The 20,067-nt window shown below is 38.4% G+C and overlaps 1 protein-coding gene across 1 annotated transcript in view; it reads left to right on the top strand.

Annotated features, from left to right (window-relative positions):
* Positions 1 to 20,067, top strand: part of TMEM245 (transmembrane protein 245) — a 67,364-nt gene that overhangs the window by 1,237 nt on the left and 46,060 nt on the right. Inside the window, 6 exon segments of the mRNA XM_023753226.1 lie at positions 3,745 to 3,751; positions 6,625 to 6,742; positions 8,554 to 8,655; positions 13,621 to 13,737; positions 16,751 to 16,966; positions 18,541 to 18,710. Coding sequence (XP_023608994.1) covers positions 3,745 to 3,751; positions 6,625 to 6,742; positions 8,554 to 8,655; positions 13,621 to 13,737; positions 16,751 to 16,966; positions 18,541 to 18,710 — 730 coding nt within the window.

Raw genomic sequence — 20,067 nt, forward strand, 5'->3', positions numbered from 1 at the left:
GCAGGTGAACTTGAATTTACTCCTGGTCATGGCGAGCTTTAGAATTGGAAGGGACTTCAAAGATAATCGAGTGACACAATTCCTAACTCAGATCAGATTGTAGACCAGTTATTTCAAATATTTCACTGGGGACTGTTAAAAAACAAGTGGATATTTAATGCATAAGGATGCCAATTTATCAATAAAGAGTACCATTAAAAATTTTGTATTCACTTTTGTTAGTGTTCATCAGGTTGCAAAACAATTCTCCTTATCTGTCCAGCAGGATTTTGACTTGCTCAAAGTTATTGGTAGAACGATGATTGATCCCAGAACTGCTGTCTTCTCTTGCTCTATCAATACCACTTCTCAGGTCAAGTTAAAAGTCAATTATGTTGGCTGCTGGGCTTTGTGAAGGATTTAAAAGCAGTCAGATGAAGGCTCTGACTTCAAGGTGCATATAATCATATGTGTACATAATCTAATGGAGATGACAGACTCACAGGTATACATATGTTCATTACCCACCAATTATGGGCCAGCAAAGTATTGGGAAGCACCTCATCCATAATTTTGCGATGCTGCCTGTGCGTGCAACGGCTAAGTGATCAGACAGAAGCCTTGGCCTCTAAGAGGCCTGGACTGTTTCAGTTGCTGGAGGGAGGGATGTGCAACAACCCCCTATAACTTTGGGGTCTTGTGGTTGTCAGGCAGAATGATCCCAGAGTTAAGTTACTCTTTCCTGCCGGGTGTCTTCTCCAGGAGAGGTTTCTGAGGTCCAGAGAATGTGATTGTCCCAGCGTCACTCATATTGTGAACAAATCCACGGTTCACATTTATGGAGCCCAGTTCAGTATTTTTTCTTCTTGTTTCACAGTTCAGTAAAAGTCCATTGAATGCCTCTTATATAGAAAGCAGAATACTATATGCTGTTAAGAAATATAAAGATTATTTTGGCCTGATTCCTATATCCTCAAGAAATTCAATCCTGTCAACAGTCAGACACGTTTATAGATTCTGCTAACAGTTTTTGACTGATGCTCTTACAACTTACTGTAAATTACTGTAGCCAAGGCCAAATATCTTATCCACTGTACTGAAGGAAATTAGAAAAGAAAGGCCTAAGTAACATGTGGTGTGCTTTCATAGAGTAAGAAGTTAAATACATGGGTAAGTTGGCATGATTAGAGGAAAATGAAGCATTTCTGTCAGTCACTCTCAGATAGTAGAAAGAGATGAGGAATTAGATACTTGTAAAAAGGTGTTCTCAACTCAGTGTAGTATATAGTTTTGAGTATCGTTTTACTGAACATAAACCCTCATCTTTGTATTTTACTTAAATGCCTTTGTATGGTTTGTGGATGAGCAGAAGAGAAGTAAGGGCCAAGGTTCATTAGGCCAGAGGTAGGGAGGAAGGTCAAGCCAATTAATGATATACCAAAAGGTTTGAAACTCAGCTGTTTGGCTATAGTAGTAAGGGCAAGGGAGGAGAGGAGGGGGTAAAAAGACCCCCGCCATTATAAAAGACAATATGAGATCATTAGAAGTGAGTAGGGAGTGGTAGAGGGACTAAATTGAAAGTAGAGCCGGAGGTTGATCTGAGTTTGAGAGAAATGGGCTTGCAGTTGTGTTTCAGCACTGGGATGGGGGGTTGGGTGGGGGTGAGGTGTACCTGGGAAGCAGAGACAGGAATTTTCAGCTCTCAGGCAAAAGTGCTGATTAAGGCCTGACATGATCTGAAAATAGGTCATGTGACTGGGCAGGGGTCCCACGCTGTAACTTTTCTGTCGCATGGTTCACAGTCAGTTTGATTTTGTAATCCCAAGCAGGGCTGCCTGGTAAAGAAAAGGAGTCTTTATGCTTTTTGGACAACTTGTAAATTTGAGCTTGCTGTAGGTATAGATGGGAAAGGCAGAGGGAAAAGTTACATTTAAGCATATCTACATTTGGTGAGTTGACAATTCATACAGTTGAGATGCAGTTTTTGAGCCATGACCCAGGCATTGGATTAGGTGCTTTTGTGTGTGTTATTTCATTCTCACAACAATCCTGTGCAGTAGGAAGGGATTTCACAGGTGAGAAGACTGACGAGAGATTAATTTGTTCTTTTTAAAAATATATAGTTTTTATTGATTTCAGAGAGGAAGGGAGAGGGAGAGAGAGATAGAAACATCAATGATGAGAGAGTTTCATTGATTGGTTGCCTCCTGCATGCCCTCTGCCTGGGATCAAGCCCACAACCTGGGCAGTGCCCTGACCGAGAATTGAACCATGACCTTCTGTTTCATAGGTTGATTCTCAACCACTGAGCCACACCGGCTGGGCTATTCTTTCTGCTAGTAAATGGTATTCAACAGACCTGTCAGCAATTGAAGTCCCTTTGTCATCAAGACCTTCAATAAGGATTTTTAAAAGTTTTCCTCAAATACATTGTGTTAATTTTTTAGTTTAATTTTTTGGTATGATTTGATTTTAGTTATTAGAGAAAAAACGGAAGAACATCAGGGATTGGACTAACCACATGTGTTCCCCAAAAGACCCCTGGATTCTAGTCATCTAGAAATCTTAGCCATCTCTCTGTTCTTTGCTTTTATCCTTGTTCAGTTATTTTCAATTCCTGTTCAGTTTTCCTTTGCAGTGTCTTCAGTGCCTTTATTTTCCTTTGTTCCCAGTTTATCTTTCTAGTTCCATTCCTCTTCCCCTCACTGTAGGCTCTTAGCTCTTTTCCTACGTCTGCTAATATTTCATCCTGCTTACAGGTGAAGACTAATGATTTATGGCAGGAGTAATTCTTTTTGAACAGTTTCAAATATATTAGGATATTGCACTGACTTAGTAAGTGATTTCTAAACACTTTAAAAAAGTCATTTGTTGCACCATGCTCACATGTGACTCAGTCCTTCAGGTACTTGGCAGCTCTCCTAGTGGGGGTGTGGGTTTGTCAAGATAAATGTGAAAAGCTAATGGCCTCCCCTGCTCCACCATGTTTCTTTGCTGGGAGTGTCTTGCTTTTCTTCTCTCCATTAATTCAGACTTGTTGGAAAATTTGAAGACCATTTACAGTGTTTGCAGTAGTAATAGGTTTGTTTTCTCGGTGGTCTCTAATCGCATTACTCTCATTTTACTTCATAAAGAAGCATGAGGTGGAAAGAATAGTGGCTGAAAGATGAGAAGAGTGTAAATTCTAAACTGAGCTCTGTCAATAACTTGCTTCGTGACCTTGAACAGACCAGGGCTCTTCTCTGGTACTTGGAGGATTTCTAAGGTTCCTTGGTGTTTAGTTTTACAGCTCCCAAGAGTTTGGCAGCATTGCAGGTGTGAGGCTCTTAGGAAGTGTACATTAGCCATCCAGGCCTACTCCATTCCACTTCTGAGCCCCCGGTGCGTTTCTGCTTGTCTGGCAACAGTAAGATTTCCAGTGCTTAGATTCTTTCAGTGAAAGATTTCGATTTTATAAGATTCTTGACTCTTTAAGTTCCCAGACCACAAAGAGCACAGTTTTCAAGTTAGCATTAAGCTGTCTTAAAAAAGAATGAAGTACTTGAAGCAATAGTTGACTGGGTCTGTGATTTAGGGCTGTGGCTCCACAACTTGGGAAGAAGTCTGTTGGTTTAGTCTCTCTTGTTCAAGACCTAGGAAAGTAAGAAGAAGAAGAAGAAGAAAAAAAAGACTTAGGAGAGTGTTTTGCAGAAACATGCAACAGAAGCAAGCCAAGTTGCTTTTCTAGTTAATGCCCAGATGAAAATAAAGAAAACAATGACTTAGTTTAAAGGTAAAATCTATGCATTTACTATTTTTTTAATCAGAAAAGTACATATGGATAATAAGTCAAGTGAAAGGCAAATGTGACTTTTTAGTTTGCTTTACTTGTAGTGCATTGCAAGTTTTTATGCAGTCTTAGTTTAGTATCTTGCACACATTATGCAGAGCCTTATATAGTGATTCAAAACAAACATTGAATGTATATTTTGAAAAGGACACATTGTTTTAAAGGAAATACATTTGGGAAGGTATGACCTCTTGTGTATACACTTTACTCATTGATTTATGCTGGGAAGAAAATTCATAGTTGAACAGGTTTGCTCCGAAGCTAAGCTTATCTCTCTGGGAGACAGAGAAATAAACTCTCCTAAAGGCACACTTAGGAATCCATACTAGAAATTATGTATGGAATTTGAATGTCCAAATATTTATTTTCAGTTTCAGTTATTTTAAAAAATATTCAGCAACTTAAAAAGGTGACTCAGTAAAACATGCTAATTATATTTTTAAAAAAATTAAGTAGCATGAAGTTTTATGGTAAAAGTGAATTGTTGTCTCTCTTTTCTGCTACCATTTCCACTACAAATGTTACTGTTGTTACTGACAAATAGTCTTCTAAATTTATTTCTATGCCCATGTGGATATATAAAGTTTAGGATTTTCGTTTTTTAAAACAAAAATGGGATGACATATGTATAAAACTCTTTAATTTATCCTTGGTCTTTAATTTATCCTTGTATTGTGGACATCTTTCCTTGTTAGCACTTACAGATCATACTTCTTTTTTTAAATAGTACTATAGTATGCAGACTTTTTTTTTTCTAGATGCCTTTTAGAAAGTGTTCCTACCAGGTTATATTAACTCTGAATCTGTATTAGGATAACCTGATAAACATTTTTAAACATCGGTCATTGTAAAAGAATGGCTTAATAGGAACTATAAAGTGTTTTTATAAATGGCCATACTTTTTGCGCTAATAATACTCTGTGACTCTTTTCTGAGGAAACACTTCAAAATATTGAAGGGAAAGAATCCAAATGAGGCCAACGTGTTTTTTTTGTTGTTGTTGTTTTTTAACATTCTTTAAAAAAATATATTTTATTGATTTTTTACAGAGAGGAAGGGAGAGGGATAGAGAGTTAGAAACATCGATGAGACAGAAACATCGATCAGCTGCCTCCTGCACACCCCCTACTCGGGATGTGCCCCCAACCAAGGTACATGCCCTTGACTGGAATCGAACCTGGGACCCTTCAGTCCGCAGGCCGACGCTCTATCCACTGAGCCAAACCGGTTAGGACTAACATTTACTAGTTATAAAAGTAATAATCCTCTTAGGAGAAAATTCAGTATTTGAAGAAAAGCATAAAGAAGCAAATTAACCCCTGAAATCCAACCAGCCAGAGAGAACATATTTTTAGCATTTTGAGAGTATATTTCACCATCATAAATTTGCACTTGCACAAATTTATAGTGTATCATTGAATATAGATATTCATCATGTTTTTGAAAGTCTGAATAATTGTTCCATTTTTGGAGATAGAATTATTTAAATAGTCCTCTATAAAATGACATTTAGCTTGTTATCAATTTTTTAATATTTTAAACTGCCACAGCATTTTTATATCTGTCTGCACACACAGTGTATAGTGCTTCTGTAAACAAAATTCCTAGAAGTGGAACAGAGGTGTCTATTTCAGTGGTTATTTTAAACTGGAATGAGATGATCTGTGAGTTTCAGGTTTACTAGGTGAAAACACATGCTTCACTTTGGACCATGAATTTCCCTTAAAAAATCTGAAGTATGTAGTCTGTTTTTTTTTCCCCTCTCCCTAATAGTGATACTGATTCCTAAGTATAGATAAGGAACAAAAACTTCTTGGAGATTGGTTTTAAAGTATCATAGACTTAAAATCTGAAAGTTTGTACCTTTTGTGATCCTCTAGTTCAGTTTCTCACTGAGGGGCTGATGTTCCTACTTCGTCATCCCTGACTGATGGTCAGCTCTTGCTCAAACACTTTTAGTGGTGGTAGCCTTATTCCAATTTTAGATTGCTGTAGTTTGTTAGAAAGACTTATCCTCAGATTGAGCTGAAATGTGTTGTTTCCTAATCCCACCTAAATTTTCAGAAAATTGTCTGATGCTTTCCCCAGATGAATTTCCCCAGCTATTTAAAGATAGCTATCAAATCTTGACATTTCCTTTTCTAAGATAAAAGTCCCCCTCCCCTGAACTATATCCATATCTCCAATGTTGTAGTTTCCATGTCCTTCTCCTCTTTATTTTTTTTAGCACCACTCTTCTTTCTCCTGGTTAAGAAAGCAGACTCTGGAGCTAGATTTCTGGGTTCTGATTCCTGCTTTGTCACTTTTTAGCTGTGTGACCTTGGGCAAGTCACTTCCCTGAAGTCTCAGTTTCTCTAATCTGTAAAATGGGAATCATAGTACTTATTATTTTAACCTTTTCTTGTTTTCTTTTTTAAACATACATTAATCTATAGAGAAAACTTGAAGAATTCTGTAAGAATTCCATAAACTCTTACTTCCATGGCTTAAAAATGAAATATTTTATCTTAAGGATCTTTATGCATATAATAGTTTTTGAACTTTAATGTATCTTAAATTAAAACTATATGTATTTTTGTTTAAAAAATATTTAAATAACATCACTACATGGGATTTTAAATGCCTGTTTACTTCAAAACTTGACTTACCTGAACAGGGGAGGAAAGCCTGCTCCTGCTCCTTTTAGCAGCGTCTGCCTTCACCTCATCTGTTTTGTGACCACAGCTCTCATGCGATACAGATGCTTGCACATTTTGTACAATTGTATGTATTTTCATGTGTATATATTTTACAACTGTGTCTATATTTCATTTAAGATCTGGACGTTGGTAGTTGGCTATGTGTTGGCTGTTTCATTCAAGTGGAATGCAAGCACTGAGCGCTACTTGAGAGCAGTTTCAATTCCTGTCTGGATTATATTGCTTTTTCATTTAGGTGGGTCACTTTTTTCTAAGAAAGTTTAGCTTAAGGTCAGCAACGGCAGACCACGCAAATCAAAGTGATTTTTTTTTGTAGTGTTACATTTAAAATTCTTTAAAGTAATCTTTAGAAAATGTTCTGCTTTAATATTTTATTAATATTTAATGAAAATGTAATGCTTTAAAATGTCTATCTTTTAATTATATTGAATGCTGACTTACAAAAAGGCCCTTTAAAATTATCTACATCTTAAAAAGTAGAGCACACTTGGACTATCATGGCTATTTCTGAGTGTCATACTGAAGAAGGATATAGATAAGCAGTCAAGTATGATAAGAGGTGCTCAGAATCATATGTGAGAAACAATGAAAGGAACCAGAGATGTTTACTCTGGATAAGAGAGGGGACTTGGGCTGCAGGGGTGGGGAGAAGTGGAGGTAAGAAGAATATCATGGAGGCCTGTCCTGTGAAAGTGGTTTAAACATGTTGGAGAGAGAGCAGTGAGTAGCTTCAGAGGGAAAAATCTCTGTTCAACAGAAGAAAGATCAGTGTCAGAGCTGCACAAAATAGTTCTGTTATTTGGGACTGCACTGTTAGCTGAGTGACTACTAGGTTGTTACAAAGTGAGTTTTCAGGGACTCTTTTATTTCCAAGTCTGAGTCTATGGAAATATTTAGTTCTCATTTAAAAACAAAATTAGTAACCAAGAGCAGTAGGCAGCCTATTTAAAGTAGTTTTTAGAGCTACTTATTGTTAAAAGTTGAAAAAAAAAAAGAGTTGATTGAGAAAACAGGTCTCTGCTTAGAGTCCGGATTTGAGGGAAGCGTTACTCTCTAACTTTGCTGACTTGGAATGCTGGAGGAGTTTATCAGCAAGACCCGCTAGTACATGACTTGACTCATTTTGAATTGGAGGAAGGCAGAGGAGGGAGGCAGGCAGGCAGGCGTAGGTCCATAAGGCTCTAGACCAGCGGTTCTCAACCTATGGGTCGCGACCCCTTTGGGGGTCGAACGACCCTTTCACAGGGGTCGCCTAAGACCATTGGGAAACCCATACATAATTACATATTGTTTTTGTGATTAATCACTATGCTTTAATTATGTTCAATTTGTAACAATGAAAATACATCCTGCATATCAGATATTTACATTACGATTCATAACAGTAGCAAAATTATAGTTATGAAGTAACAATGAAAATAATTTTATGGTTGGGGTCACCACAACAAGAGGAACTGTATTAAAGGGTCGCGGCATTAGGAAGGTTGAGAACCACTGCTCTAGACAAACTCAAGGAACTACAGATGGCTAATGGGTAGACACTTGTTAGCATTTTTGCATTATGCACTAGGGGAGGATACGTTGAAGCTTTTTGCAGTGCTCTTTTGGGTCGTTACCCCCTTTCTTGAGACAGTTCACATCTAGTAGTATTGTTAGGAAACCAAGTCGGGCCGCATGACTTTAGGATCCATGCCTTATGCAGATGCCTGATGCAGGTCATTCTGGGATTACTTGGGGGTTTTGAGTTCGGAATAGTCTTAAAACCTGCATGTGCTTCAGAGAGGAGAGGACTTGGTTCCTCAGGTGATACAAGCCTATAAAGGTAGGCTGGTACATGCCCAATCCTTTGGGCCAAGGGCCTCTGACAGCAGAACTGGACTTAGAGAAGTCCTGTATTTAGGTTTCATCTGTCTGATGGCCTTTTTTTCTTTTTGTAATTTTCCCTGTGAAACAATTTTGTTAGCATATATGCCAAATTGTTCTTTTAAAGTGTTGGGTTCTTTTTTTTTTTTTTAACTAAAAATGTTAACTCTTAATAATTTGCAGCATCTCTGGCTGGCTCATGGAGAATTCCAGTATTCCTGGTTATTGTTTTCCTGATGTCTGTGGGCACCCTCTATGAAAAACAGAATGGAAAAGAATCTTCTGGTAAGAAATGAGGCATTCTATTAATATTACTCTTAAGAAATATTGGGGAGAGTAGTTTTGTTTAAAAACATGCTATGATGAAACAGCTTTAAATATACTTAAAATCGTATGGTGTTTTCTGAACAGTAAATTTATTTAAAATATTTTAGGTTATTAGACTATACCTCATGCCCCCCCTTATTTGCATTTTTTATTGAAGTATAATTCATAAAATTAACCATTTTAAAGTAACATTTAGTACATTCACAGTGTGTGCAACCATTACTGTTGCCTGATTCCAAGATATTGTCATCACCCCAAAAGGAAACCCTGTACCCATTAAGCAACTAACTCTGTAGTTAGGTTATTTGAGATCTTTGTGTTTTCTCAATGTAGGCTTTTATAGATATAAATTGCCCTCTTAGAATTCCTTTTGCATCCCATACATTTTGATATGTTGTGTTTCTATTTTCCCTGAGTAAAAATACTATTTGATTTCCTCTTTGACACATTGATTCAAGTGTGTTGTTAAATTTCCACCTATTTGTGAATTTCCCAATTTTGTTGCTTGCACTAATTGCCAAATCCAAGGTCATGAATATTTACCTGTGTTGATCGTGTATCCTGCAACTCTGCTAAATTGGTTTATTAGCTTTAATAGTTTTTTTGGTGCTGATTCACTAGGGTTTTGTATATGTAAGAGCATGTCATCTGCAAATAGTTTTATTTCTTCCGTGCTAATTTGGATGCCTTTTGTTTCCTTTTCTTGCTTGATCTCTCTGGTTAAAACTTCTAGTACAATGTTGAATACACCAGGTTCTTTTAAAGATTATTTTTGGCTGTAAATGGTTTTTATTCAAGAACAGTTTGTTGAAGATATGAATTTCTGATGAGTTGTAAGGGGACAGCTGAGGGTGGGGGAGCGATAGTGCTCAGGTCATCAGACTGGACTTCCTAGTTGACCAGCCATGTGGAGGCAGCTGTGCCTGGAGAGGTAAATCTGAAGAGCACACAGTTATTACAGTGACTGACATTTGTTCCTTGCTTCTTTCTGATGTTTATACATAAACTAAAAGAGCAAATAACTCTCATTCCAGTCTGCTTCGGAATAGGTTATTCTTGATCTAGAAATTTTTTATGGACTACTAGTCTAGACAGTCCTTATCATAAAATAAATCTTTCAAACATGTTTTTTTCTAAATTTCTGAGTATTTTTTCTCTCTTGTCCCTAGAACCTGTTTCTTTTAGGCATCAGAACTCAAACCATCTAGTCCGTACTGGGACAGCCTTTTCCTTTTATTATGGTCAGTTCCCTCCTGTAAATGTCACTGTGATGTAGTTAGGTACAGGACTGCTTCAGTGTACTGCCATGGCAGTACATGCATTTATTCCTCCCCGGTCATTTCCACTGTCCCATTCGTTGCAGGACCTGCTCTTGTATCCCAGTCACCTGTACAGGCATCTCTCTCCGTGTCTTCTGAGCTTTGAATCTTTTGCTGCTGTGGACGCTTTTATGATCTGTAGTTCACTGGATTCACGGAATGAATCCTTTGGGTTTCATCAGAATTCATTACCTCCAGAAAACTCTTCTTGTGAATCATTGCTGAGTTAGTTTTAGAGGCTCCTTTTGAATCCAGGGGCCTTACTCAGTATTTTCTCTTAGACCTTGAGAGCTCTTTGTATTTCCTGGAACCCCCAAGATAATGTACAGAAAACATGTTAAGTGTGTACCATGCTTTTAAATGTAGTGTCTTTTTTTAAGAATGGTTATCTCCATTCTGCAGGTGAAGACACTTCATTCCAGGGATTAACTGGTGACTGGTGGAGCTAAGAGATAAACCCAGGGCTTGGACCCTAAGCCTAGTGTTCTTTCCGTTCGCCAGGCTCTTTGCACAAGCGTCAGTCATCCTGGAAAGGTACTGACTGCTGATCCTCTTGAACTCAGTTGTGCTTCAGTCTTTTATGTTGGCTCTGCTGGCTTACCACAGCGGCAGGACCCAGTGCTCTGTCTCCTGGATCCCGAAGTCTCACTTGGTAGAAACTTGGAATCCAGCTTGGATGTGTTCCCTTAGCCTGTGAGAAAAGGGGAGCACTGGCATTATTAGCAATGACAGTATGGGCAAGGCCCTGGTAGACGCTTTAAACATGTTGTCTCGTGTAATTTTACTCATGTAAACTTACTCTGAATATGAGAAGTACTTCTTCAAAAGCCAGGCAAACACATCAGGTGTATCTTTAATAGCCTGGACACCCAGCTTGAGAAGTATGGGCAAGTGAAGCTGGATCCGTTCCTCCTAACATTGGTAATTGTTTATAAATGACCTTCTAGAACTCTCTTTGCAGGAAGACTTGGTGGTTGCCTTAATTGTTTTAGGACAGCATGCAATACGAGTGAAAACGTTTGGTCCAGTTAAGCCCAAATTGGAAAAAGAAAAGGAACAAACTAGATTTTTTTACTGCTCATCTTCCACTCCCTATTTCTGACACTGTCAGTTAAATAGACATAGAGAACCTCCTACTGGTACATATCCGCATCCTTATTACTGACTAATAGTACAATGAGATGACACTGGAAACCATTGAGAAGGAAATGTGTTTTCCACATTAGTAATGGAAACACAAGAATAAAGTCTCATTTAGATTGGTTTCAGAGTATATTTTCCCCTGATTTAAAAAAATGCTATTCTGCCCATTGCTTATTAACAGATAATATTTGAACATGTGATCTGTTATTCTTTTACGATTTGCTGGATTATGAGTTCCTGTCCCCTGGAGCTAGGCTGCTAATGTCAGTGGCCTGCTTCTTTGGACTTGCGTAGATCCCTGTTATTTGGACCTCTGAATGCTCGCCCTGTCCCTGGGTAGATGGACACTTGAGACCTTGGATGCTCTTTCCTTTTTTGTTTATAGTTCTTGGGCCCCAAGATTATGTTCCTTTGTCTATATGTCTATTTTTAGCTGGGACTTTTTTGCCAATACCATGACTTTGTCTAGATTCTCAGTCCTGGAGTTTTTCTGTCTAGTTTGTCATCCTTCTGCCCAAACCCTTGGGGTTTTTGCCGTGTAGGTGGATATCACTAAGACAGAAGTTGTCAGAATGCCTGTTTGAATAAGATCAGTTTCCTAATCTTACCTCGATAGTTTTCAGGTACTCTATGTTGATTTTCTGTGTGATCTTCTTTTCTTTTTATTTCTTTTTATTATTTACATTCTTTATTATTTAAAGTATTACGTAAGTCTCCTTTTCCCCCCATTGACCTCTCCCCAGCTGCTCCCACCCCCCAGCATGTGTGCTCTTCTTTTCATTCCTTTATGAAGTTCAGGCACTCTAAAAACTTATTAACTAGGATGATATTGCATAGTTTTCTTTGATTTAGCTACGATTCACTGAATATTTACTGTGTGTTTTAGTGACATCAGCAAGTTGGAGAAAGATTATTTGTAAAGTAAAGTATTTGTAAAGGTTAAATTTATTGGATATGTGTAGTCCATTTGGAGCTGAATTCATTCGCTTGGCCGAATTCTATTTAATCACATTGAGTATTGGCCTAAAAGTAAGGTCCCAGCTGTATGAGTGTGGGTGTATGATTTGTTAACTAGGAATGGTCAGTGTTCTTAATTGTGGACAATGGAATCTATGCTAGCTAGTCTAAATAGAAAGAAGTTCTGATTGGCATATAGAATATTTGCATATGGAATTTTTGGAAAGACCAGACGATTAAGCTTACCATAGATGCGACACAGGCAGAAATAACGCAATCAGGAGAAATGCTCATTGACACCCAAGGACTGTTTGAGTAGAAGTGCCATCCTGCTGCTGCCTGCCACAAAGTTAAAGATCAGATAACTTAACTTCTGTTAAGTTCCTGTGGATAAGCCATGTATGCCTCTGTGACTGTGTTTGACATGTATGTGGCTTCCAAATTAAAGTGAGTTGCTTTGGTCTTCAAAGTCTTACACAAGTGTGCCTGCATGGTAGAAACTGCATCACATATGGGACCTTAGCTGCAAGGGAGTCCAAGAAATATAGTCTTTAGTTTTCTAGTCTCTACAGTGCAGGAAAGCCTGCTAGAATCTGGTATTGTGTAAATTAATCTGTGTTGTCTGCCATAACAGATTAAAGGCTGACAATTACAGACAGACCTCATTGGCCAGTAAACCTTTTTAGTCTATTGCAAATTTCATCTTGATGTACTACCTGTTAGGAACTTAACATGGGCATACATAACATGAGACAGAGTAATGTTATTCTTTTAGATTTTTAAGTGGTAGATTTTGAGTACTGAATTATGTGCTATATATATATATGGTTTTACATAATGCCCATACATTTGCATATTCATTTGTGGAATGTTATAATTGAGAGCATCAAGTATGGACTGTGCCATATTGTACTCCGAGCTAGTAATATAAAAGAGAGTGAGACAGTCTGTGTTCAGGAAGCTCACAGACTTGGCAGTATTTTTCAACAGAGATGTGCATTAAAATTTACCTGTGAAGTTAAAAAACTACCTGCCACAGGTATCAATCATTAGCATGAAGTTCCCCAATGAGAAAGATAGAGTCCAGGAACCTGCATTTTTAGCAGACTTTCCTGTTGATTATTAAGTATTCTCCCTTGGCAAATAACCACTGGTCTGGTGGGTCATTAATAACCATTTTGTTTTGCCTGGCTGGCGTGGCTCAGTGATTGAGCATTGACCTATGAACTAGGAGTCACGGTTCAATTCCTGGTCAGGGCACATGCCTGGGTTGCGCCCAGTGTGGGGCGTGCAGAAGGCAGTAGATGAATGATTCTCTCTCATCATGGTTATTTCTCTCTCTCTCTCCCTCCCCCTTCCTCTCTGAAATCAATAAAAATATATATTAAAAATATTTTTTTATTGCTAGTGAAAATTTTTAGGACTACTGTGTTTCAATTTGCATGTTATTTCCCACTTTGTTCATTTGCTTTAAAAAGTTTTAAAAATGCATCTTGTTTTACAGGGGCAGAGTTACCAGGGCAAGTTATCTCCATGGCTGCTTCTACTCTGGCAACCTTGGCCATCTCTATCACAGGGTATGAATCGAGCACTGAAGACCAGCCCTCTACTCAGCCTGCAGGTGACTGACCTTATGAAGGAACTAGTGGCCTGGTGCATGAATTCGTGCACATTAGAAGGAAATTAATAGAAGAAATATTTTCATATTGCTATTCGCCCTTTCTCTATAATAGAAGTGTCAACCAAATTCATGATCAACAATGACAGATGGAAACACACACATGTGATTGGCACCAGCGAGAGCTTTATATATATCATGCATGCGCAAGTCAACTTAGCCTTTTAAGGATATAGAACAAACTTGCTTAATTAGACCCGTTTTCTGATTTAGCTAAACCCTTTTCAGCCCAGTGAAGCACCTCAACTTCTCTTTCTGGTAATTGTCAGCAACACATCAGTAAATATCAATGGAAGCAGATTATTATTGTAGATCATGCAGGGAGAACAAAGGGTAAAATATTTAACTGCAGCAGTGTTTGACTATATTCTGCACAGTGAGAAAATCTGAAGTCATTTTCAAGGTCCACCATTTCTTCTTTTCAGTCGGGTCAAGTTTCTAAGCTTTCTAAATCTCCATTTTCTGGCTAATGAAAAGAAAATAGAATTCCAAGTCTCCTATCTACCTACTTCAGGACTTTTGTGAGGTTCAAATGGGATGAGGCACAGGAAAACACTTCACAGATGTTTGGTGAAAGTGTAAAGTGTTTCCCCCTGGCTTAAGTGTTCCTGGGCTGAAGAAACTGCAAGGAGGCTAGTTGTCGCTAGGGAGAGGAAGCTGGGTATTGCTACGTGACGTCATTACCCGGATGGAGGGAAGGACACTTAGCATATTAGCCTTTTATATAGATAGATGCCTTCAAAATTATTCTGGAAAATGAAATATACATAGAATATAAAATTAAGAAAGACTAGCATTACAAAATGCTACCTACTGGTCCTTCATTTTTCTCTCTGATTCCTATTTTTACATCCGCGCCCCCCCCCCCATCTTTGTTCTCACATGTCACTTTTTAAATATATTTGATTATTTACTTTCTTAGGTTTCTTGATTCTTCATTTTGTACCATTTCTCCGGCATTTCTTGCTTCTCAACATTTGCTTTGCATGCCTCATCCTCTTAATATATTTCCCTTAAAACAGACCCCTGTGGTTGTTCTGAGTTCAGTACTCCCGAGAGACCCAGCTGGTAGGTTTATATCAGCTTTAAAGTCACCATGCTCACGTGGAGGTCAGGAATGTGAAAGGCCACCCTGCCTGTGCCTGGGCCCATTAGAGCCAGAGGTTTGGGAGTTTAGGGATATTCTTAGTGAGCTTTTCTTGAAGAATTGACTTTAGAAAAGCCTGGAATGAAGGGGTCAGCTAAGAAAAAGGCATTTGGGATAGTAAGACAACTTATTTTTCTTGCACATTGAATCATGTTTTCAAAGAGAAGATGGTGTTTTGATTACGGACTTATTATTCTGTCTGCCACATCCACCAACATGAAGTTTCCAAATTAGAAAGATACTCAGAGAGCACAGTCAAACAGAAGCATATTATAACTAGCTTTGGCGTTAGCCCCAAACCTCAGGGTAGAATGTTAGTTCTGTGAGGTGGGCTGGCTTACGATGGTGCTGGTTCTATCAGTGGTAAAAATTTTCTCACAACTAAACATTTAATGTTAAAAGGAACACTAAGGAAATTATGATAGAGCACTGAGAAGGTTACTGTGTAGTTGCCTATGAAAATTTTGAAATAATAGGCAAGACATTCTTTCAGTAAATATTTAGTGAATACCTACTATATGTCAGGTACTATTCTATGTGCTAGGATTTCAGTGGAGGGAGAACAAGACAGACAAGGTGTTAGCTCTCTTGGAGCTGACATTCAGCTGAAGGGAGAATGTGGACCAGGGTAACTGGAACATGGTACAACTATGCAACACTGGGAAGACCATGGGGCAGATAGGGCGCTGAGATTATGGGTGTTCTTGTTTCTTTTCTTTTGCTAGACTTTCTGAAATATGGCATACTTTTGTCATTAAATTTTATTTATGGCAGGCAAAATACAAGTTTTAGGATCTTACGCATTTCCATCATCATGGTATATACCTGTGGTCAGCAAACTGCGGCTCGCGAGCCACATGCGGCTCTTTGGCCCCTTGAGTGTGGTTCTTCCTAAGCCTTAGGAGTACCCTAATGAAGTTAATAACAATGTACCTACCTATATAGTTTAAGTTTAAAAAATTTGGCTCTCAAAAGAAATTTCAATCGTTATACTGTTGATATTTGGCTCTGTTGACTAATGAGTTTGCCGACCACTGGTATATATACTAAGTAATACTGCTTTAATAGTTGTATGATTTCTGATACATATGGTATGTGTTGGTAAAACTAGGAAACAAATAATATAACCTTATATTAAAACATAGTAGTTGCATTATTAGAAAATAGTGCATAATGTGAAATAATTTAGTATGATTTCCTTTATTTGAAAATTCCTTAACCCCCAGAAATCTTGTTCTATGTCTCATTCTAAGAGGAACACATGTTTCAAAGTCCTGGGTTCTTTTTGTAAGAGAGGTTGGCTCCATTTTAGGTGAAATGACAATGAAAAGCCACATTGTGTCAGAAATATCTATATAAGTGCATCTAATATCAAGTTATATTAAAAGAGGACATTTTAAATGTAGGGTTTATATACGTTAATGTTTGCTGCTTCATATGGTTTGAATAATTTTTATGGATTAATTATAATTCTCAGCTATTTTGTTATATTTTTCTTTAGTTTTTTAAATGGTGTCTATATTAATAAAGATATATCATAAAAAGCTTAAACAGTATAAAGTACCCCCCCAAATTTTTAATTAATTTCCCTAGCTGTAAACACTGTCGGTATTGTTAATTCATCACATATTTTTCAGTGCATATGCAAACATACATCGAAATCTTTTTTTTTTTTTTGACCCAATGTAATCATACTGTTAGAGTCCATTTTGAAGGCTTAAAATTGAGTAGCTTAGCCAGTTACTCTGTATTACTGTTCACTGATGTGGACTAAGATGGTGGGTAATTCTCTTTTCTTTCTCTCTTCAGAAACCATGGACAGAGGCGAACCCCCTCCAACATTGTCCTCATCTTCGCCCTCTTCCCCTTCGCCCACGCTGCACAGGCAAAGGCCTGAGATCGGAGCGTTCCCCAGAAAGAAGAAAACTAGCGATTTCTACTTTGTGACCCTCGTCTGGGCCATCATTGCCGTCCAGCTCTGGTTGAACCTGTGGATTGTGCAGCTGCTGCCAGTGCCCATTGCAGGTGACTGTTAATTAACATCTTATTGTTGAAATGTTTTCCTTTTAAATTTTAATACTTGGGATCATTTTACTCTCTTTTTAAATTAAATGATCATATGTCTGCATTTAAATAAGCATTATTTTGGAAATTTGTTACTTGATTCCTCTTTAATATTTCTTCTTTCTGTGGAGGAGAATGTTAGCAATCTGGGTTTAGGGGTTTATGATTGAATTTTGAGAGCTGCTCTTAGTGAAGTGCATTTTACATTGCATTTTTCAGTGGAAATGTGGGTTTTGAGAACTATAATGTATGCAAAATCATGATTTGTTTTTATTTGACAGAAAATTAAGTTATATGTACATGTCATATGTTTTGTATCAAAATGGAATCATACGGCTTTTCAAAAATCATTAAAGCTAGATCTTTGTACCTGAATACCATGATTAACACTTGGAGTGGGGGAAACGAGTTAAGTCGGCTTGCGTGAATTGCACGTACTCCGCGGGAGCCGTCTTTAACTCGGTTCATATAGATTTGCGGTGGAGTGCGGGAAACGTGTAAACTCGGGCCGATTGTAACTGCGTATTACCAAATATTTGTTTGTAATCCACCCTTTTGGTGGATGGAACAAAACCAAAAGACAGAGCCATCTTATATTTTGGCGGGAAATTCACCCCACACCGGAGTGTTAAAAGACACCTTTAGAGAGGACAACACAATAGAGGTGGGCCTTAAATTACCATGGTATTCAGGTACAAAGACCTAGTTTAATGATTTATGAAAAGCCATAGGATTCCATTTTGATATGATACATGTGCTATATGTGTACATAGAATTTAATTTTTTGTCAAACAAAAATAAAGCCTTCTAGTCCCACCACCTTCTCAGTTGGCCTTTACAGGAAGCTTACCCCCTGCGCGAAGGGCCGCTGCATTGCCTAACTGCAGAGGGCACATTCATATTGTGGTCTGTGAATGGTCCCCAGCCTCGGGCCATTTGTAACAGCCCTGCTTGTACCCAGCCTGCTTCTCTTCTGAATCCTGGTAAAAGATTCAGATGAGTAGCACAACATCACTTAAAGAAATAGGAACATAAACGAAAACGTTACCTGAAGTGGTATAAAATCATGATGCGGATGGAATACCTTTACTTTTCTGGTCACTAAACAAAAAATCTAAGGAAAATAACAAAATTTGGCAACAGCAACTATAATAGCCAAGGAGATTAGAACATGTCATGGGTTAGTATTCTTTACCCCAGAAGGCTATGGTGTGAGGGGCCTGGGTTGTAGTCGCTGAAATCTTCATGATCAAAATAGGCTGTAAAATAATCCCTGACTCCGCAGGGATTCAGACTCCACAAAGAAGGTGGTATGTGTGGGAGCAAGTGGGGATTGTGTGAAAAGTTGCTTGTCCCAATACCATCATTTTGGAATACCTTGAACTTTCTTCCCTCCTCTCCTTTTTTAAATTGATCTTGACTTAAATACTAGCTCTACTGTTTTAAAAAGGTCACATGAAACTAAGGGACCTTTTTCTGTGATAACCTTGTAATCTGCATTTTGTTCATACATGTATTTCTTATCCTCTTTATAGTCTGGATACTCAAAAAGCTCGTCATTCACTTTGGAGTCGTGGACTTCCTGGAGAAGCGCTGCGCCGTGTGGTGGCGGGTCGTGGAGCGCTTCCTGAAGGACCGGCAGGAAGCACTAGCGCCGTGGCCAATTGTCGGACTTGGGAAATTCTTGTTAAAAGTTGATAGCAAGGTAATGTATTTTGAGAACTTGGGCTGTTTTAGTGGAATTTATTCATTTCATTGTCTGAAATATTTCATTTTATGGTGTTTATACTGGAATTTAAATATCATTCTGTGGTGGAATTTAAAGTTTAGAATTATGGTTTATATAAGGATAGGATATAAAGGACCAAATTGAAATCCATAGGGTTAAGTGACTTGCCTAAAAATTATAGCCAGGTAGTGGCTCAGTTTAGTGAATATTTTTTTTTAAAAATATATTTTATTGATTTTTTACAGAGAGGAAGGGAGAGAGATAGAGAGTTAGAAACATCGATGAGAGAGAAACATCGATCAGCTGCCTCCTGCACATCCCCCACTGGGGATGTGCCCGCAACCCAGGTACATGCCCTTGACCGGAATCGAACCTGGGACCCTTCAGTCCGCAGGCCGACGCTCTATCCACTGAGCCAAACCGGCTTCGGCATTTAGTGAATATTTTTACAGTAATTCCTGTGTGTCAGATATTGTGCTAAGCCCTCGGGAAAAAACAGATGAATCAACAGAAAACTAGATGCAGAATTTCTGTGTAGGGAGAGACAGCGGTCCATTAAAATGTAGAGACAGTGGTTAGAGTCAGAGGTTTAGTGGTTAAAAGCATGGACTCTGAGTCCAAATTCTGGTTTCAGATCCCAGTTCAGCTACTTATTAGCTGTGTGACCTCGGATGAGTTTCTTAACCTTCCTGTGCGTTTGTTTCCTTATCAATGCAATGAGTGTACGAGCATGTACCGCATAGAGTGGTTTGTACTAAATGAGTTAATACATGTACAGCTCCTAGATCAGAGCCTGGTACACAGTAACCTCTATGCAAGTGTTAGTAGTTCTGATTTGTGGAGGAAAATGTGTACAAGATAGAGTGATAGTACTCAGCAAAAAAGTGACTCAGTGTTGGTGAGGTAATGGGAGAGGGGCGGTTTTGTAGAGGTGGTGATGCCAGGGCAAATTCTGAAGCACACGTAGGAGTAGACGTGGCAAGAACAGCTCATGGATGGACAGTGCAAAAGCACAGAGACTTCCACAGCATGAATTCTTAGAGAATGCCAAGAAACTGGTCATGGCTGGGCTTTGTGAAACAGTGCTTAGTGGGAGGGAAGCCTGGAGGTCAGGTGGGACTGGATCGGGAAGGTCTTTTTGTGTGCTATGCTGTGCGAGCTGGACTCTATCACAGAAGCTAGTAACTACTTCCTTTAACAGGTGTATTCATGACTTAGGTTGAGAAATGCTGTTAAGTGAAACCAGCGTAGGTATTGGTGAGAATAATAACTGGAGTGGGTCAAGGGGTAGGAAGTGAATCTTTTAAATGCTTATTGAAATATCCAGGGTCAA

This window comes from Myotis lucifugus, unplaced genomic scaffold (genome assembly GCF_000147115.1).
Source record: "Myotis lucifugus unplaced genomic scaffold, Myoluc2.0 scaffold_43, whole genome shotgun sequence".
NCBI lineage: Eukaryota > Metazoa > Chordata > Mammalia > Chiroptera > Vespertilionidae > Myotis > Myotis lucifugus.